General features: G+C 41.2%; 1 protein-coding gene across 1 annotated transcript in view; it reads right to left on the minus strand.

Moving 5' to 3' along the window:
* The window catches only part of BORCS5 (BLOC-1 related complex subunit 5), a 98965-nt gene that overhangs the window by 8562 nt on the left and 68832 nt on the right, over positions 1 to 21571 (minus strand). Inside the window, exon 3 of the mRNA XM_025930082.2 lies at positions 17427 to 17584. Within this exon, the coding sequence (XP_025785867.1) occupies positions 17427 to 17584 (158 nt within the window). The remainder of the gene's footprint in view (positions 1 to 17426; positions 17585 to 21571) is intronic.

Raw genomic sequence — 21571 nt, forward strand, 5'->3', positions numbered from 1 at the left:
GAATCGGAAACAGGCTCCAGGCTCTGAGCCATCAGCCCAGAGCCCGACGCGGGGCTCGAACTCATGGACCGCGAGATCGTGACCTGGTTGAAGTCGGACACTCAACCGACTGCGCCACCCAGGCGCCCCAATGTTCAGCTTTTAATGTCATAATGTCTCTCAGTTAACTTAAGCCTCAAGGTCAATTTTTGTTTGGTCTTAATAAATAGTTCACTTTCTTTGCACCCATTCTACATTTAAGTTCCTGTTTCCCAAGGAGGCCAATTTAGGAATGGGGGGGGGGGGGGCGGCGGTGGGAAGCAGAGGCCATGAAGGGCTGAGGCCATAAGCAAGGGCTGTCTGCCCTTCTTCTCACATTCCACATCCAGCCCTGGCTTTGTTCTTCCTTTGGACAGACATCCTTCTTTGCAACTGCTTCCGTGTTTTTACACAAAGGCCCACACTTTCACGTTTCTAAATGTCAGAACTACCAATTCTCCTGATGAGAGAGCATTAGCATAGCTATATAAACTAGTACTGTTCCAAGGGCAAAATCTGCTGCTGCCAATTCATTTCTCCAAAGAAGATGTACAAATGGCCAATAAGTACATGAAAAGATGTTCAACGTCATTCGTCACTAGAGAGCTGAAAATCGAAACCACAAACAGATACCACTTTCTACTCAATAGGATGGCTAAAATACAATGGCAGGCAATAGTGAGGAGGTGGAAAAACTAAAATCCTTGTGCACTGCTACTGGGAACAGAAAATGGTGCACTGCTTCAAAACCAGTTTGGCAGTTTCCCCCAAAATTAAATACAGAAGTGCCACATAATCCAGCAATTTCACTCCTAGGTATTATACCCAAGAGAACTAAAACGTAGGTGCACGCAAAAACGTGTACACAAGTGTTCATGGCAACATTATTCATAAAGTAGCCGAGAAGCAGAAACAACCCAAATGTCCATCAATGGATGAATGGATAAACGAAATGTACATCCTTACACTAAAATATTATTGGCCATAAAAAGGCATGCAATACTGAGCTAAGCTACAACAGAGATGAGCCTTGAAAACATGATGCTAAGTTAAAGAAGCCAGGCACAAAAGGCCACATGTTATATGATTCTGTGTATGTGAAATGCCCAGAAGAGGTGAGTCATAAAGACAAAGTAGATTAGGGGTTGCCTGGAAATCGGAGAATGGGGGGTGGGGAGCGACTGCTAACTTACACGGGGTTTCTTTTTATGGTGATGAAAATATTCTGGAAATTAGTGGTTTTAGAGGAATAACTTTGTGAATATACTAAAAACCACTGAACGGTACACTGTCAGAGTGAGAGGTACCTCTAAATCGAGTTCTCACCAATTTCATGAAAAGTTCCTTGCGTGTTCTTTTTTTTTTTTTTTCCAGTTCTTTTATGTTTGCATTTATTTACTTTTTTTTTTTCTTTTTAACTGACCCCATAATGACCGCATTCTTCATCTCACTCCTGACTGGAGGCACCTTCTTTTTTTCACATTTTTACTTAAATTCCAGCTAGTTAACATACAGTGTAATATTAGTTTCAGGTGTACAATATAGTGATTCAACACTCTCATGCAACACCCAGTGCTCATCACAAGTGCACTCCTTAATCCCCATCGCCTATTTCAACCATGCCCCCACCCATCTCCCCTCCTGTAATCATCAGTTTCTTCTACAGTGAAGAGTCTGTTTCTTGGTTTGCCTTTTTTCCCCCATGCTCATTTTTGTTTCTTAAATTCTACATATGAGTGAAATCATATGGTGTTTGTCTTTCTCTGACTTATTTCGCTTAGCATAATACTCTCCAGTTCCAACCATGTTGTTGCAAATGGCAAGATTTCATTCTATTTTGTGGCCAAGTAATATTCCATTATACATGTATGTACACACACACACACACACACACACACCCCTCATCTTCTTTATCCATTCATCAGTCTATGGACAGTTGGGCTATTTTTCATAATTTGGCTGTTGTAGATAATGCTGCTATAAACATTGGGGTGTATGTATCTCTTTGAATTAGTATTTTTATATTCTTTGGGTAAATACCTAGCAGTGTGGTTGCTAGATCATAGGACAGCTCTATTTTTAGCTTTTTGAGCAACCTCCATACTGTTTTCCAGAGTGGCTGCACCGGTTTGCATTCCCACCAAGACCAGAGGTACCTTCTTCTTAAGATTGTTCTTCTTGGGGGGTGCCTGGGTGGCTCAGTCAGCTAAGTGTCTGACTTAGGCTCATGATCTCGTGGTCCGTGGGTTCAAGCCCCGTGTTGGGTTCTGTGCTGACAGCTTAGAGCCTGGAGCCTGCTTCAGATTCTGTGTCTCCCTCTCTCTCTCTGCCCCTCCCCTGCTCGCGCGCTCTCTCTCTCTCTCTCTCTCAGAAATAAACATTAAAAAAATTAAAAAAAAAAAAAAGATTGTTCTTTTTGGGGCACGTGGGTGGCTCAGTCAGTTGAGTGTCTGATTCTTGATTTCAGCTCAGGTCATGATCCCAGGGTTGTGGGATTGAGCCCTGCATCAGGCTCTGTGCTGAATGTGCAGTCTGCTTAAGACTCTTTCTCTCTGTCCCACTACCCTTCTCTCCCACTCTCTCTCAAAAAAAAAAAAAAAAAAAAAAAAAGTGTTCTGCTCTCAGAACCTTGTGCTTGGGCTTAGTTGCTCTGACTTTCACACATCAGTTACCACCTGACTTTGTCTTTGACTCACATGACTGACTGTCTCCACTTCAGAGAGTCAAGTGCCCCTTCCACCAAAGTCTGGCATGTTCTGGCTGACCCTCCACCTTCTATCCCTACCACATGTTCACCACCATTTGACCCCTACTGGAGATTCGAACAGATTATGAAGGTTACGGGTATGCTGGGGTGTGACAAAAACCTTTCTGGGTCAACTCTGTGTTTTCTGGGTTTCTGAACCTCCTTCAGATCACCATTCCCACAGAGGATTTGGGAGTTCTCTGTGGCAATCTTCTCTAGGATGCCTGTCTCTTGCACAATGGACACACGATGGGAAGATGTTTTCATTAATTACATCAGTGGCAACAATTACCACAAATTGGACCCTTTGAAGTGATCCTATTTTTTTTTTTTTAAGTTTAGTTATTATTGAGAGACAGGGAGACACAGAGCGTGAGCAGGGGAGGGGCAGAGACAGGGGGGACACAGACTCCGAAGCCGGCTCCAGGCTCTGAGCTGTCAGCACAGAGCCCGATGCGGGGCTCGAACCCACAAACCGTGAGAGCATGACCTGAGCCGAAGTCGGATGCTTAACCGACTGAGCCACCCAGGCACCCCAAAGTGATCCTATTTCCGAAGACAGTAGTTTGTAATAGTTTACAGCTTATAAAAGTAAACTTTTGCCTTTTATTCTCATACCATACCTTTGATCTGTAAATCAGACAAGAAGGGGAACTCCTCTCTGGAAAGTCTCTGTCTACAGGATCTACCAAAAACAAAAACTGAAATCCACAGTAGTGGGACTATTTCTTTTGGTAATCTATGTGCATATGAGGATGAGTAGGGAGGTAGAACACAGTATACAATATTCCGTGATGCCCTGGTTGTTTTAATTAATGTAATAAAATAATGTATAACAGTGACAACCACCACCCCTTAAGGATCTATTAAATGTTGGGCATTGCACTACGTGCTACGCACATTATCTTTGTTCCTCACAAAAGTCCCATGGGGAAAATGTCACTCTCCTACTTAGAGGTGTGGAACTGGGGACTCAGATCACAAAATGTGCCTGGGGTCACAGGGCCAGAACTAGCAGTGAAGCTAGACTTTAAACCCACGCTCTTCCACCTAATCTCTGCCCATCTTTTCGACACAGCTAATTAATTTGAACGTCATTTCAATTAAATACATGCCATGTTGAACAACGTGTTCAATACTTTTTTTTTGAAATCCTTAACAGATGCATTTAAATGGCAACTTTTGACAGTTTTCAAGCGAGTGAAAGAACACTTTTGTTTCTAATTTAACCACCATGATTTTTTTTAAGAGCCAAAATAACAAATTACCAGATATAGCATGGATATTTACAAAACAAAAACTGAGAGGAGACCAAAAGGAATGAACTTTGTCAGCAGATAAGCTGTAATGACATTTTCACTGGCAAAGTCTGTTTGTACACTTTGGACTCTGACGTTTCACTTGTACCAGCATTTCACAATCCCTGACCTCACCAGGGGGGCTTTAACACAGAATGTTCCCGCTGCAAGGGTCCTGGGAGATCAGTCCCACTCCCTGGCTTTACAGATGGAGACTACTGCACAGGGCTTGAGCAGTGCCATGCGGCTGGTACCACCAGAGCCAGGGCTGGGCTCCAGATCTCCCGGTCACCATCAACGGTCCCAAGGAACGAAGGTTGGCCTGTGACATTTCCTTCTCCACAGTTAGTCCTACCTTGTCAAAAATGAATTAAACTGTGTGAAAACTGTGACCTGCGAGTTTTTCGGTCCATAAGAAACCCCCAAATCTGCTGCTAATGAATGTCAAATCAAACATCTCCAAATCCATTAGGAATAGGAACCTGCTCAGGTGGGTCTACATCTGCAATTAGGAGGATATCAGGCCAAAGTGTGCGCAGTTTCTACTTCCTTCTGGAATTACATAAACCTTCCCCGGTCCTTGTTAGTCTGCCATTTCCTGTTGCGAAAGGAACAAACAATGGGCAGACTGTCACTGATGTTTTCATTAAGTATACCACAGGCTGAATGGCATCGATTACCACGTAATGGACATTTTGAAGTGACCCTGTTTCCTTTTTTCAAACAAGGTATCTAAATGTCTCCTTAAAGAAACACATTTTATTCGGGTCTTCAGGAGAATTAAGACACATCAGGACCTCAGGAATTAGAATGGCATCACTTTGTTCCAGTAGTTATTTCTGAGTTGCCCAACTTCCCCACGTGCCTTCTTACCCTCTGTGTTATGTTTAGGCGGGAAGGTAGGCGAGAGCTCTCAGAACCTTTAAGCAGTTCCCCAAGCTAAATATGTGGCCGTTGGGCAGATGACCCCCTTCCTCCCCATGCCCCAGAGAAGGGCTAGGGAGTGCCTCTGAAAGGCAGCAAGTGAAGAAAAAAGATCTGGGCAAAAAGAAAAGTTCTCGGCAAAACACCCACTCCTCCCTCCACCTTGGGAGAGCATTCCCCGCACTCTCTGCAAGACAGTAGTTCAGGGCACACACACGCCTATAATCTCTGCCTCCTTGGGCAGTCTCTGTTCCAGAGAGTCTACTCTCTGGCCTCCCTGACTATACCTCTCTCTCCCTGTCCACCTTCATCACTCCTCATCCCCCACCGGGCTGGTTTAAAGGCCCTTTTCTCAAAAATGATGGGTGGAGAGCGTGGAAAGTTAGCCTCGGTGAAGGCAGAGGAAATGTGGGGTCTTCAGGGTTATTTTTTTAAGTGTGGCTGCATCCTATCAGAACTGTTCTGAAATCTAAAAGTGGATCCTGAAACTATGAAGGGAATATTGTAAAGAAACACTGGGTCCAGGAAAGCGTGTGAGCATCGCACACAAGCGACGAGAGGAGGCGGGACGTAGAAGGCCTTGGGACAAAGAACTGAAGGGAAAGAAGCAGGAAAGCACGGACTCGGGCGTCCTGGGTGTGGGTCTGAGTCCCAGCCCCGCCACCCCACAACTGGGGAGCGCTGAACGGTTTACCTTTCAGGCCTTCCAACCTCAGTTTCTTCTTCTGTCAGACACAGACTACAGTGCATGTAAAATGCCTATCCCAGACCCAGCATGTGGTACACAAGTAGAAAACGACAGCTGTATCATTATGACTCTTGTCACTATGAGGTACTAAGGGAGAATCTGGAGAAGCTGTGCAGGTAGATGGGGCGGCTGGCTGGTGAAGAGAATCTGGGGGCCGTGTCACTAGCCTGGACTCCCCTTCCCAACGTCCAGAACTAAAGGGGAATAAAAGTCTGTATGACCTGGGTGACAGATTCAATAGTTTAAAACCTGAGCTAAGAGGACTAAAACAATTGGACCGTGTGCTCCATAATTCCCTCATTTCTGCACCCAATTGTGCATGAACACAATCCCTCTTTTGATTCAGAGTGGAGAACCGACCTTAGTGGTGGTGTGGAGGTCAATGTTTTACAGTCGAAATTCTCTACCCTGTGCCTGAAGAAAGGATGCGAGAATACTAACATCACGAAGTGTCATATCTCAGTGGACGCCACAGTGTGCAGTCCTAAGCACCATGCTGGATGACCTCGCCGCACACGTGAGGGCCTGATCCGGAGACCGGAGGCCGAGATCATCACCTGTGCAGAGGCTGAGGTGACAACTCAACTTAATGCACACATTCATCTGGCAAACACTTCTGAGCACGGCGGGGGGGAGTGGGGGGGAGACACGAGGCAGGAGATCCTTCCTAACCACAGGAAACCAGGAATGCATTACATACAGGCTGTTGGCATATACTGACAGGTCTAAAGGATCTGCCAGGCAGAGACGGAGAGCACATTCTAGCAGGAGGGAAGACCAGAGGAGACATGGAGCAGGAGTAGAGACCAGGGAGCAGTCTGAATTTCGTGGACTTGGGAGAACAGCCATGACCACTACAAGCTGGAAAGACAGATGAGCGACTGTTTACTGAAAGACTCCAGGTTTTGGCTAGAATGAAGAGAGAACGGCTGAGGTGCCTTAGGATTAGGAAGAAACCATTACTAGGCTATGCTGTCATTGTGCCACTAATACTCACACTTCTACAGAATAGCATCACTTCCCTCCTTGGTCTTGCCGCATTTGAGATAAATGTCTTTTACTCCCTAAAATAATCCTTTCATGGACACAGCTGCCTGTAGTCCTGCAGACTTCCTTCACGTTCATTATCCCACTTGCTCTAGGCCTACAGGCTGTCACCTTAACTTTCTGCCTGAGTGATTTCTAGTAATGGTTTGATGTGATCCTTGACAAGTAGTAAGCCCTCTACTCAGGTGTAGGATGAACTGCGGACTGAGGCCAGGATGGCTTCTAAAGGTTTACGATATTAAAATACAGTTTGTCAACAGGGGCAGAAACAAGTTAACTGTTGCCTCAAGTTCTAGGAACACACCAGAAAAAAATCCTTTGGGAATTCTTGAGATCTGAAAGATCTAGTGAGATTTTTTTAAAGGAGTATGGATCTGCAAGTGTTCTCCCAACTAACAACAGAGAGAGCAAAGAAGTCTGCAGTTCAGAACATCCAGATAAGGATGACAATGAGCAGATTGTTAATAAGGAAAAGAATCTGGCATATTGTAATTGTCATTGGTCAAAAAATTGGATAAATCGTAGGTATCGACAGAGTGTTAAGGAAAAGTCTCCTGGCTCACTCTGTACTAGCCAGGAGATCTTTATATTACAAATTCCTTCATAGAAAGGCTTTTCTGGCCCACCCCATCTATAATTTCCATCTCACTGATATTTCAAATCCTGTTCCTTGCTTTGTATTTTCATTCTTAGCACTTATCTTACATGCTATATATTTTATTTTACCTTGTTTATTGTCTGTTTCTCCAGATATGTAAGGTCTGTTTTGTTCAGCGATATATCCTCAACCTAGATACAGCCTCCCACTTTGAACAGAGCCTGGCACAGAGCTGAATGAGTTCATAAATTAAGTAGACATGTAAAGGCATATGCATACAAAGTTCTGAAAGGCATATTCTTATCTCGGTGAGTCAAAATTCTACAGCCAGGGAGACTGAACCCTAATAAGGCTAACATATTGTGAGAAAAAAAGAACAGAGGTATTCCAAGCTGGGGGGAAAAATGCATGTTCGAGATGGACATTTGTAAAATACAGAAAACAGAATGAAGCAGGCTAAAAACAAAATACCACCAATTATCTCATCATTAAAGGGTAACCACAGTTAATTGTCATGTTTCCTTCAAATCTTTTTTCTTAAAGGATATTTAACATAGTTGAAATCATATTGATAGTATAATGCCATGTTCTGGTTTTTTCACTTAATGTTAAAAGCTTAAGTGTTTTCATAGTATCACTTGCCTTTCATTGATGGACTTAAGTCAAGTGAAATTTATCATGAAATGTGCCCTTCTGAATCTCAATGTTGGGCTACAGATGCATTTTAGGAATATAAGCTGAAAGATGATACAGATATTCAAAGTGTAGCTCAAAACTTAATACAGCCCTGGGCATGCATATGGACTACATTTCCCAGCCTCCTTTGGAGTTAGCTGGGGCCATGTGATTGAGTTCTAGCCAAAGTGATGTGTGACACTTATGGTTTGGTCCACAGAATCTCCTATCTGTGCTATTCCATTCTCTTTCCTCTTTTGCCAACCAGGTGCTACCAGGATGTGGTCTTTGGGTAGGGCAGAGACACAGATGAGAGAAGCCTGAATCCCTGAAGTCAAGGGAGGGGAGTCACTTGCTAACATCCAGAAACATCCACCCTGAACACGAGCAAGAAATAAACTTCTGTTGCATTTGAGCCATTACACGTGTCTTAGTCTATTTATAGCTGCAGTCTAGCCTACTGTAATACAACTCCCAAACCTTTATTTTCCCTAATAGAATAAAGAAGCTTCTCCATCACTAGGATAAAGATAGGGAAATAAATGAAGAATACATTAAGTTCTTCATTTAACAAACATTTATTAAATGTTAACTATGCACCAGGCATTGTTCCAAGCATGCAGCAACATGCAAATTTGCTAAAATTCTGTTTTTCTTCGTGGAAAGAGAAATAGGACAGGGAATAGCTTTTCCCAGCCCTGCTTCCAGTTCTATAACTCATGTGCCCTTAATGCTGCTTATTCTCTAGCTCACAGATTGCAATTACTCCTGCATTCCTCACAAGAGAGGCAGTGAAAGAGGCCTCTAACATTGCCTACTCTGGCAGACTGGAAATGACCTATGGGAGGATGAGGGTCGGGGGCTCTAGTACCTGGCACATGTGGCCAGGACGAGAAAAGCTGGCAGCTCCATCTGTCTAGGGGCATGTCTAGGGCAAGCAAACTAGGGCTTGGGTGGGGGGACAGGGCTGCTGTTCACACATGCTCATATGTCAGTATCCAGAATTAGAATGGAGTTAAATCTTGGAGCAGTCAAATAACTGAGTTTTGCTCATGCTTCGCCAAAAAATACAAGCCTACATTTCCAAAGGCAAGTAATAAACTAGGTTGGGACCTTTTCCAGGATTTCAGCCTTCTGGCAGGACAGTGCTGGTGTAAAGGAAGTGTGGGGCCAGGCCCAAGGAAGTATTGTATGCATACCTTATAACCAGACAAACCAGAATAAACTCAATCCCCCATCTGCATTTCCTGCCACCCAAGGGACCAGTTGTATTTCTTACCAAAAAGAAAGGTTGCCCAAAGGACAAGAATGGGGGAGAACTATAATTATATTGTAAGGTCTCAACCTGAAATTTACACCAGAGTAACTTGTAAGATAGAAAGGGAACCTAAAACTTTCTTTCAAATATTAGCAAAAAGAAAGCCTAACATCTCAATGACCTTGTCAAAATTTGTAGGTTTTTTTAATGTTTATTTATTGGGGGGGGGGGGGGAGGAGGGAGAGAGGGAGTAGGAAGGAGAGAGGGAGTAGGAATGAAGCAGGGGAGAGATGGGAGAGAGAGGGAGTGGGAAGGAGAGAGGGAGTAGGAGTGAGGCGGGGGAGAGAGAGACACACAGAGAGAGAGAGAAAATATATGCAAGTGGAGGGGCAAAGAGAGAGAGGGAGACAGAGAATCCCAAGTAGGCTCCAGGCTGGCAGCACAGAGCCCACACAGGGCTCAAACTCACGAACCGTGGGATCATGACCTGAGCCGAAATCAAGAGTCAGATGTTTAACCGACTGAACCACCCAGGTACCCCCAAATTTGTAGTTTTAAACCCATTTTATAATTTGAGGTCAAGCAAACAACAACAACAACAAAAACAATGCGAGGGTATGTTTAAAAGCAACAGAAATGTAACACGGCTAAAATGTAAAGGAGTCTCAGTTCAAGGTGGTTAAGAAGTAACAGCCTCACGGGGCCAATGGTCCACTTGAACCAGGTTTTTAACTGAAGGAGCTCACAATGAATGCTAGTGCCAGTTCAGACACTGATTCTCTGTGCAACACCGTAAGCAACTCATTTAACCTTGACCATCTCTCCCCCAGCCCTATGGAGGAAACATGGTACAGGAAGTCAGGTCAAATACTTAGAAAATGGCTCTAGCTCTAGCTAGGTCTTAAACTGTTGCCCGAAAGAAACCCCTGCCCAGCTCCTGTGTGAAGCCCATGACTGGTAACTCACTCCTTCAAACACCAGTTGAGAGCCTCGTGCATGAAAAAGGGACACCTCAAATCAAAATGAAGTACTCCAAAGAAGTAGAATAGAAGTAGTATGGTAAAGTGGAAAAGAGGGCTGATGATCTATCATATCTTAGCCATTTTAACTAGAAGAAAACTCTTGGGCAAGTCCCACAAGAACTCAAGGACTTCGTTTTCTTTATTTGTGCAATGAAAGGGCTGCATTAGAGAAACTCTGGGGCCTATTTATAATCCCATGTAACCACATGGCTCTCTCAGAACTAAAACTCTTTCTTATCTGTTCATCTGAAACTCCATTCAATGCTTCATATTGGTTTACACTAAAACAGCATGCTTATCGACACATCTAAGAATGAAAAACGCCGACTACCAGAATCATACTATGCATTTGGTCTCAAGGTCTTCAAGCCAGCACACAGTAACTGCAACAAAATAAAGCCAGTGGTTTTATCTTAGTTAACAGAGCGTTCCAATCTATGAACATACTTACCCACTGACAGCAACTACAGTGAGGCAGAAACATGATCCAGGTCAGTGACAAGAGCTGCTCCAAATGTCTCAACTGGGTCTTCCTGGGACTGTGAATTTGCCACCTGCCCTCCTCTCTTAAATCCCCTATCCCTGGGGAAAGCACCCACGTTAGGAAGATGTATGTTCCTTGCACTTTTCAGTTAACCCAAATTTCAATGGCTGATGTGACCTAAAACTGCAAGTGTCTGCCTGCCAACTGGAACCTCAAGTAGAAATAACGAGCTATCGCAGAAAAATCACTGAAATGACAAAAGTGATATATCTGTAGCCTAGGAGTCAAGGACTAATCATTTGCTGCCATCCAGTTTCACATTTCTCACGGTCCAGGTTCCCAAGCACCAGTTTGTCAGTCACAAAGCAGGGTGAACAATTAATTACAAAAATCACACATATCCCACATCTGCAGCCTGACAGAAATCGTGCAGAGCTTGAGGGAAACCAGAGTGCGCTAAAAATTATGTCTTGCCTCTACTTAGATCTTGTTCCTACTTGGGCTGTTGGGAGTAAACCTTAAAATGAGCCAATATTTAGGCTGCCATTGGTCTCAAGAAACTACATTAGGCCAATTCATGGCATTAGGGTTAGGCTTTTCTCTCTAGTCATGATTTATATTAAAAACAATAATAAGAGGGGCGCCTGGGTGGCGCAGTCGGTTAAGCGTCCGACTTCAGCCAGGTCACGATCTCGCGGTCCGTGAGTTTGAGCCCCGCGTCAGGCTCTGGGCCATGGCTCGGAGCCTGGAGCCTGTTTCCGATTCTGTGTCTCCCTCTCTCTCTGCCCCTCCCCCGTTCATGCTCTGTCTCTCTCTGTCCCAAAAATAAATAAAAACGTTGAAAAAAAAATTAAAAAAAAAAACAAAACAATAATAAGAGCTATCACTATAGTGTTTACCATATGGCAGACATGGTCCCAGGTACCTCATGGAGAGTAATTCATTCAACCCTCACCAAAACCTATCTGAGGTAGATTCTATCCTTACTCCATTTAACAGAGGAAGAAACTGAGGCTCCAAAGAATTACTTGTTCAAGGTCACACAGATAGTCAGAAACAGTGTCAGGATTTGAACCCAGGCAACAATGCTCTCGAGTCTGCACTCAGAACCGTTATGCGGAAGCACCCACAAATAGAAGGTACACGTTATCCCACCTCAGCTGAGCCCTCCATGACTCCCAGCATCCACAATTGTACTACTGCTCATTGGTCACTTTCAATGAATAACCTCCCCTCTTCTTCAGGGAGAACATATAGGCTCCTCGGGTGTGGCTGATCTATGCCAAGTATCCTTCTTTTTATAAACTTGTCCAAGTTCTCCCTGTTCTCTCAAAACAGATGCCCCAGGTCTGTAAATCCCACCCTCTCTTGCTGCCTTGGGGACCCTGCTCTAAGACCCTTTCTACCCTTCCCCATTAATCTCTTCTCTTCTGTCTCTTCCCCATCAACCTGTAAACATGTTCAAGGATACCACCTGCAAAACCAAACCAAAACAAAACAAACACAAGCCCTCTTTTGATCTCTATTCACTTTCAACTCCATTATTTTGGCCACTATCTCACTCTGTGACCCTGGATAAATAAATTGCTTACCCTCTCTACTAGGCTTCAATTTCTGAATCAGAATAATGAGGGTGCTGGACCAGAAGGTCTTTAAGGTCCTCTGATCCCCAATGTTCTATGGTTTTTAATGCAGAGAAGAGATCTGAACAAGTTTAATTTCTTCACTGTCCCCAGAAGCCCCAAAGTTAATTTTCTTCTAAGACTGCCAAGCTGTTCCTGTAGCCAGCAATGCTCCCCGACTTCTCTCCATTCATTCCCCAAACCTTTGGATTCCCTTGAAGAGCTAGCTTAAATCTCACTGGCTCCAGGATATCCTGACCTTTAATTCTTCCAGAACTTCACCTAGGGACCACAACTGAGCACTCTCCATCAACAGTGCCTCATCTTTCACATTACTGTCCTGTGTATCTTTGTTCCCTCGCTTCGACTAAGCTCTCAGCAGGCAGGCACTGTGTCCACTTTTTTGTAACCCCTACAAAACCTCACACTAAGTAGGTCTGCAATAGTTGCTCAGCAATGCTGGTTGTCGGAGGGGTCACCCAGTAGCCACTAAGGAAACCAGCAGTCAGTGTGTGTTACCCAGGCTCTCATGAAGGAAGACTACCCCTATCTTCTACTCCTCTCTCATGCACATGAATCTGTGAAACACAAACTTGTCACTCAAGAGCATCATCCAAAGTTAGGAACAGGAAAGCTTAGCTAACTCCTTGATTTTCTTTTATCAGAATCAGAAAACAGTTATAGCTGTGTTTCCCTTTGATCCAAACTTAAGTAAGTGCAGGCGCTGTAACTTTATGAGTCTTTGGTTGATCCAGGTTCTACACTTCCACTAATACATATTCTCCAAGGTTATTAAGTTCCTTACTTTTCAACACATACAGCATTATGTTACTTCCTCACACTTGCAACCAAATTTCCAGGAAACATCTGGAATAATATTAGAGACTTGGTGTTATATCAAAACTACATCCTCTGCTTTATTCATTTGGAAGTGACTAATTTCAACCCTGAGGTTAGAAGTGAGCACAGCTGGATGTGTATGTTCTAGGACTTTGTTAGCATTTACCAACAAAGATGCCAAGTCACCAATGAAAACCCTAAAACAGTGCTCACCTTCACCTTCAGAGAACTACCGAGGTACTGCTGCTCGGTACTGAGTACTGTTCCCTGTTCTGTAACAAACCTGGGTAACTACTGACTACTCAAAGTGAATCCCAAAGTTCCTCAAACAATTTTAAACTCAGTTTTTTGTTTGTTTTTTTTTTTTTAAGTCAGTTTGCTTTAAATGAATGCTCCAGAACACTGGTTCTCAACCCTGGTTACATGGTAGAATCATCTAGAGCACTTTCATAAATACCAATGCCCAGCTTCCTCCTTTCCCCCACTCACCACCCTTCAAAGATTTTTATCTAACTGGTTCAGAGTGAGACCTATATACATTAGTTATTTCTTTCTTTTTTTTTTTTTTTTTACATCAGTTATTTCTTAAAGGCAGTTCAGCTACATTGAATAAATTAAGGTATTATTATTTCAGGTATGCCAACAGCATTACGGCTGTGTTCTGGAAAAGGGTTCTTAGTGGAAAAACTGATAAAATTCAAGTAAGGTCTCTGTTTAGTTAATAGGGTGGTACTGATGTTAATTTCCTCATTTTGATCATTGTACTAAGGTTCTGTAAAATGCTCACTTTAGAGGAAGCTGTGTGAGGGATATACAGGACCTCCCCAAATTACTTTTGTGACTTTTGTCTAAATCTAAAATTAATTCAAATTTTGGAAAGTTTTCAAAAGAGTCCTTTACCTTTAAAGATACACACTTAAATATTTGTGAATGAAATTAAATGCCTGAGATTTACTGCCAAATAGATCAACTGGAGAGATGGCAGGGAGTGTGAGTGGGGATATGGAGCGAGGAGCTTTCACAAATTGATGCCTGTAGAGGGTGCCTGGGTGGCTCAGTCGGTTGGGCGTTTGACTTCAGCTCAGGTCATGATCTCTCATGGTTCCTGAGTTTGAGCTCAGCATCAGGCTCTGTGCTGACAGCTCAGAGCCTGGAGCCTGCTTCGGATTCTGTGTCTCCCTCTCTCTGACCCTCTCATGCTCTGTCTCTCTCTGTCTCAAAAATAAATGAACATTAAAAAAAAATTAAAAAAAATAAAACAACAGAAATGGATTAGAGGACCTTCCAATAAGAAAATGAGAAGCATTACAAAATAATGGTTCTAAAATCTTCTAAGAGTTAACATCATGGTTAATTTCTAGCACAGAAGTCAAAAATGGTAAGGTGTCTGCAAAAGCATTTCCCAAAGAATGTTCTAAAAACACTACTTCTATATGATGTTACCTAAGATAAAGGTTCTGAGGTCAAATAAGTTTGAAAAGGGGCACCTGAATGGCTCAGTTGGTTAAGCATTGACGTCGACTCAGGTCATGGTCTTGTGGTTCGTGAGTTGGAGCCCCACGTTGGGTTCTGTGCTGACAGCTCAGAACCTGGAGCCTGCTTTGGATTCCATGTCGTCTTCTCTCTCTGCCCCTCCTATGCTTGTGCTCTGTGTCCTTCTCTCTCAAAAATAAATCAACATAAAAAAAAGTAAGTTTGAAAAGCACTGGCTTTCTTTACTATAAGATTCCTAAGAAATTTATTTTTTAGAAGATTTTATTTTTTTAACGTTGATTTATTTTTGAGAGAGAGAGAGAGAGAGAGAGAGAGATAGCATGAGTGGAGAAAGGGGAGAGAGAGAGGGAGACACAGAATTTGAAGCAGGCTCTGGGCTCCAAGCTGTCAGCACAGAGCCCAATGCAGGGCCCAAACTCACTGGCCCTGAGATCATGACATGAGCTAAAGTCAGACGTTTAACCGACTAAGCCACCCAGGTGCCCCTCAAGATTTTATTTAAAAATTTTTATATTTATATATTTATTTTAAGAGAGACAGAGAGTGCAAGCTGGGGAGGGACAGAGAGAGAGGGGAACAGAAGATCCAAAGTGGGCTCTGTACTGACAGCAGAGAGCCCGATGTGGGGCTCAGACTCATGAACCGTGAGATCGTGACCTGAGACAAAGTCAGACACTTAACTGACTGAGCCACTCAGGTGCCCCTTAAGATTTTATTTTTAAGTCATCTCTCTCTATACCTAATGTGGGGCTCAAACTCACAACCCCAAGATCAAGAGTCGCACACTCCTCCAACTGAGCCAGCCAGGTGCCCCAATTCCTAAGAGCTTTTAATAAAATCATATGCATCATGACTTTCCAAGGGTGGTGATGGAATATGCAAGAAGGTTGACCTTCTTCACATGGAACTAGTTTCGTAGAATTTATTTTGGAAAATCATGCGTGAGACCAGTGATTCCCAAATCTCACATAATGGAGAATGTATTCAGTGTCATTTGGTAAGTGTATTAAAGTAATGATTCACAGACCACATCCTAGACCTACTGGCAGGAGAGAACTCAGTATTAAAACAAACAAACAAAAAACTCAAGAGAGTCTAATACATAATTATGTTTGAGATTGAAATCTCTGTAGATCATACTACAGTAAAATAAGCTTATAATATTTGAAAAGCTACAACAATGCCAACCAATATGCAAATATGAAATGACAGTTTGGAATTGTCTTCCAAATGAAAGTACTTAATCCACGAGAGAAGCATATATGTATACTTTTTATGAAAGGTAAGTAGTAAAGCATTGGAGGCGTTGGCAAATTTAAATCTATCAATATAATTAGTGACTACTGTGTAATCTCAAGGATGTACTACATCTATTACTAATTGTTAATGAATTTGCAATGATTCTCAACCCTTTACTTGTGTGTTTCCTCATGTCCATCTTCTTTTCATGCCTGAGCCAATGACCAGGACTATTTAAACAACTCCAGGAGGTGCCATTAACATAAGTGGTTTCTCCAGGACAGAGCTCCTGCCCTTTTCTTTATATGATACTACTTTGTGGTATTAGGAATCTCAATCCCTTCTTTACTGAAAACTTTGGAAAGTGTATGTACTATGCCTTAGTGCTCACAGAGCTGTGCCATGCAGCAGCCCAGCCAATGATATATTTAAGTGCTTCACAGAAGTACCTACTATTATTAATAATTACTAAACATTTGTACCATGCACTTTAGGTTTCTAAGTACTTTCACATGAGTTTTCTTGCTCTTTCCCTCACAAAAGCCTTGTGCATTAAGTAGGCATAATTGTTTCCATTCAGCCAATAAAAATCACCTAGCTTTTCACATGCTAATACAGTGAAAAAATAATTGAAAGAGATATCAAGGCTCCTGCTCTCAAACAACTGATACCCTGTTGGAAAACAAAATGTAAATTATATAGGAAACAGCGAAAGTCCATTCAAAGATATAATGTTAGCTACAGCAGATTAGTATATCAGGACTTTACACACACTAACAATAGCTAACACTTACTAAGCAATTTAATCATCACTTAACACTTGGGACAGTGTTACTGTCCCCCCATTGTTACTATTACCCCATTTTTCAGATGAGAAAACCGAGACCAGAACGAGTTAAGTAACTTATCCAAGCAAATAAGTGGTGAATCAGGATTCAAATTCTAGATTAGTCCAGCTGCATAGACTACTCCTTTTCACCAACACATTTTACTGCTAGGAAAGACAGAGGACAAATGTCAAGACTAAGATGGGTGCCTGAGGGGTTAAGCATCTGACTTTGGCTCAGGTCATATCTCATGGTTTGTGAGTTCGAGTCCCACTTTGGGTGAGCTTGAGCCCTGCTTTGGGTGAACACGAGCCCTGCTTGAGGTGAGTCCCGCTTCTCTCTCTCCCTCTGCCTCTCCTGGGATTCTCTCTCTCTGCCCCTTGCTGAGTTTCACCCCCTCTCGCTCTCTCTCACAAATAAATAAATAAATAAAATAAAATGTAAAAAAAAAAAAAAAAAGACTAAGAAAATGGCTACTTCCCATAAAGCTTGGATCATTGGCTCTACTGCTCAGTAGAAAAGGACCTGGTAGTCAGAGGAAATGAGAATCGCGAGCTGGTGATGTTATTTTGCCACAGTACGTTACCTCTTTGATTCGTTTAACCAAAGCATTCTGATCAAAGGCAACAGCCTCTGCACACTGATGAAGGTGGTCCTGATATCGAAGGCAGAGCTGTAACACCTGCTGAGAATCCAATTTCTCCAGTTTGGTATTTGTTGGGGAAGTCTGGCCACTCAATAGTCCTTCAAAGTAGAAAAAATTTAAATCAAATAAAATAGAAATTATTGTCAACAAATTTGTTTTATAAATAACAATAAATTCACTGAAGACAGGATAGGAGACTAAGATTTAATCTTACATCTTTTCCTATATACTAAAAACAAACATAGCAACTGTCATTTATGGAGCATCTGTTACACACCAATCACTCGGCAAAGTGCTTCCTATACATCATTTTTCATACCCATAATTGCCCTAGAAAGTAAGGAATTATTAGTCCTATTTCATAGATAAGAAGCTCAAGACACAGAGAAGTTAACTTTCCTAAAGTCACACAGTGACTAGTAAGTGGTTTCTCCAGAATACAGTTCCTGACCCTGTGACACTATTTCAAGGTATCAGGAATATAAATCCCTTCTTGAATGAAAACCTTGGAAAGTGTATTTACTCAATTTCTTTTAATAATTAAAATGACTGTCTGACTTCAAAACAAAGACTGCAGCAAGACACAAAGAAGGGCATTACATGGTGATAAAGGGATCAATCCAATAAGAGGATATAATAATTATAAATATTGATGTATCCAACACAGGAGCACCTAAATATATGAAACAAATATTAACAGACATAAAGAAAGAAACTGAAGAGTAGCAGACTTTAACATCACACTTACATCAATGGATAAATCATTCAGACAGAAAATCAATAGGGAAACAATGGCTGTGAATGATACATTAGATCAGATGGACCTAACTGATACATTTAGAACATTCTATCCAAAGATGGCAGGATACACATTCTTTTCAAGTGTATATGAAACATTCTCCAGGACAGATTACAGTTAGGCCACAAAACAAATCTTAATAAATTTAAGAAGACTGAAATCATATCAAGTGTCTTTTCTAATTACAATGGTATGAAACTAGAAATCAATTACATGAAAAGAACTGGAAGAAACACAAACACATGGAGGCTAAACAACATGCCACTAAACCACCAATGAGTCAATAAATAAATCAAAGAGGAAATAAAAAAAATACATGGAGACAAATGAAAATGAAATGGTCCAAAATCTTTGGGACACAGCAACAGTAGTTCTAACAGGGTATAGTGATATAGACCTTCTTCAAAAAACAAGAAAAATCTAAATAAACAATCTAACCTTACACCTAAAGGAACTAGAAAAAGAAGAACAAACAAAGCCCAAAGTTAGTAAAAAGGAAGCAAATAATAAAGATTAGATGGAAATAAATAAAATAGAGACTAAAAAAAACAAGAGAAAAGATGAATAAAACCAAGATCTGGTTCTTCGAAAAGGCGAACAAAATTGATAAACCTTTGGCCAGACTCATCAAGAAAAAAAAAGAAAGAAGACTCAAATAAAATCAGAAATGAAGGAGGAAAAATAATAACTGACATCACAGAAATATAAAGAATTATAAGAGACTACTATGAAAACATGCCAACAAATTGGACAACCTAGAAGAAATGGATAAATTCCTAGAAACATACAATCTTCCAATATTGAATAAGAATAGAAAATCTGAAGAAACCAATTATTGGTTATACAACTGAGTCAGTAAACAACAACAACAACAACAACAACAACAACTCCTTTCAAACAAAAGTTGAAGGCCAGATGGCTTCACAGGTGAATTCTACCAAACATTTTAAAAAGAGTTAATACCTACTATTTACCTACTATTCTTCTCAAACTATTTCAAAAAAATAGAAGGGGAAGGAAAACTTCCAAATTCATTCTTTGAGGCCAGCATTGCCATTACTAAAACCAGAGACACTACAAAGAAAGAAAACCACAGGCCAATATTACCGATGAACACAGATGCAAAAATCCTCAACAAAATATTACCAAACTGAATTCAACAATACATTAAAGATCATTCACCACGATCAAGTGGGAATTATTCCACAGATGCAAGCGTGGTTCAGTATTCACAAATCAACCAATGTGGTACATCATATTAACAAAAGGGAAGATAGATACCATATGATCATCTCAATAGATGCAGAAAAAGCAGCAAAATACAACATCTGTTCATGATAAAAACTCTCAACAAAGTGGTTTACAGGGAACATATCTCAACATAGTCAAGTATGAAACACTCACAAGTCACATCATACTCAGTGGTGAAAAACTAAAAGCTTTTCCTCTAAGATCAGAAACAAGAAAAGAATATCCACTCTCACCACTTTTATTCAACATAGTACTAGAAGTTCTAGCTTCAGCAGACAAGGAAAAGAAATAAAAGCACACAAATTGGTAAGAAAGAAGTAAAACTATCATTATTTGCAGATGACATGGTGCTACATATAGAAAACCCTAGAGATGCAGGATATAAAGTTAATATACAGAAATCTGTTGTACTTCTTGGGGTGCCTGGGTGGCTCAGTAGATTGAGCAGCTGACTCTTGGTTTTGGTTCCAGTTATAATCTCATGGTTTCATGGGTTTGAGGCCCCACACTGGGCTCTGTGCTGACAGTAGGAAGCCTGGTTGGGATTCTCTCTCTTGCTCTCACTCTCTTTGTCCCTCCACGGCTCATGCTCTCTCTCAAAATAAATAAACTTAAAAAAATTTTTTGTTGCACTTCTATACACTAACAATGAAGTAGCAGGAAGAGAAATTTTAAAAATCCCATTTAAAAAATTAAAAAAATAAAAATAAATAAATATCATTTAAAAGAATGAAAAGAATAAAATACCTAGAAATAAATGTAACCAAGGAGGTGAAAGACCTAAACTCTGAAAACTATAAGACATTGCTGAAATAAACTAAGATGATACAAATGAAAAGACATACCATGTGCATGGATTGGAAAAAAATTAGTATTGTTAAAATGTCCATACTTTCCAAATCAATGCACAGATTGGGTGCAGTCCCTATCAAAATACCAATAGCATTTTTCATAAAACTAGAACAAATAATCCTAAAATCTGTATGGAACCACAAAAGATCTGGAATAGCCAAAGCAATCTTGAGAAAGAACAAATCACAAGCCCACATTTCAAGATATACTACAAAGCAACAGTAATCAAAATGGTGTGGTACTGGCACAAATGGAACAGGATAGAGAACCCAGAAATAAACCCAAACTTATATGGTCAATTAATCTACAACAAAGGAGACAAGAATACACTATGGGGAAAAGACAGTCTTTTCAAGAAATGGTGCTGGGAAAACTGTACAGCTACACGCAAAAGGATGAAACTAGACCACTGTTTTAACACCATACACAAAAGTAAACTCAAAATGAATTAAAGACCTAAATGTGCAACATGAAACCACAAAACTCCCAAAAGAAAAAAACTGTTATCTCTTGGACATCAGCCTTACAACATATTTATGGATAAGTCTCCTCAGATATGAGAAACAAAAGCAAAAATAAACTGTTGAGACTACACCAAAGTAAAAAGCCTCTGCACAGCAAAAAACAAAAACAAAACAAAAACCATCAACAAAACAAAAAGGCAACCTAGTGAGAAGATATTTGCAAATGATGTATCTGACAAGGGGCTAATATACAAGATACATAAAGAACTTAGATGTTTTGGGGTGCCTGGGTGGCTCAGTTGGTTAAACATCCAACTTCAGCTCAGGTCATGATCTCACGGTTCAGGGGTTCTAGCCCCACATTGGGCTCTGTGCTGATAGCTCAGAGCCTGGAGCCTGCTTTGGGTTCTGTGTCTCCCTCTCTCTCTGCCCCTTCCCCACTCACACTCCGTCTGTCTGCCTGTCTCTCTCTCTCTCAAAAATAAACATTAAAAAAAAAGAACTTAGATGATTTAACACACACACACACACAAATCCAATCAATCTGATTAAAAAACGGGCAGAGGACCTGAATAGACATTTTTTCAAAGACACACACACAGATGGCTAATGGTGCTCAACATCACTAATCTCTCTCAGAGAAATGCAAATCAAAAACCAATCAAAATGACGAGCATTAAAAAGACAAGGAACAACAAGTGTTGGCAAGGATTGGAGAA

This window comes from Puma concolor, chromosome B4 (genome assembly GCF_028749965.1).
Source record: "Puma concolor isolate L17-30 chromosome B4, mPumCon1.1.hap2, whole genome shotgun sequence".
Lineage (NCBI taxonomy): Eukaryota > Metazoa > Chordata > Mammalia > Carnivora > Felidae > Puma > Puma concolor.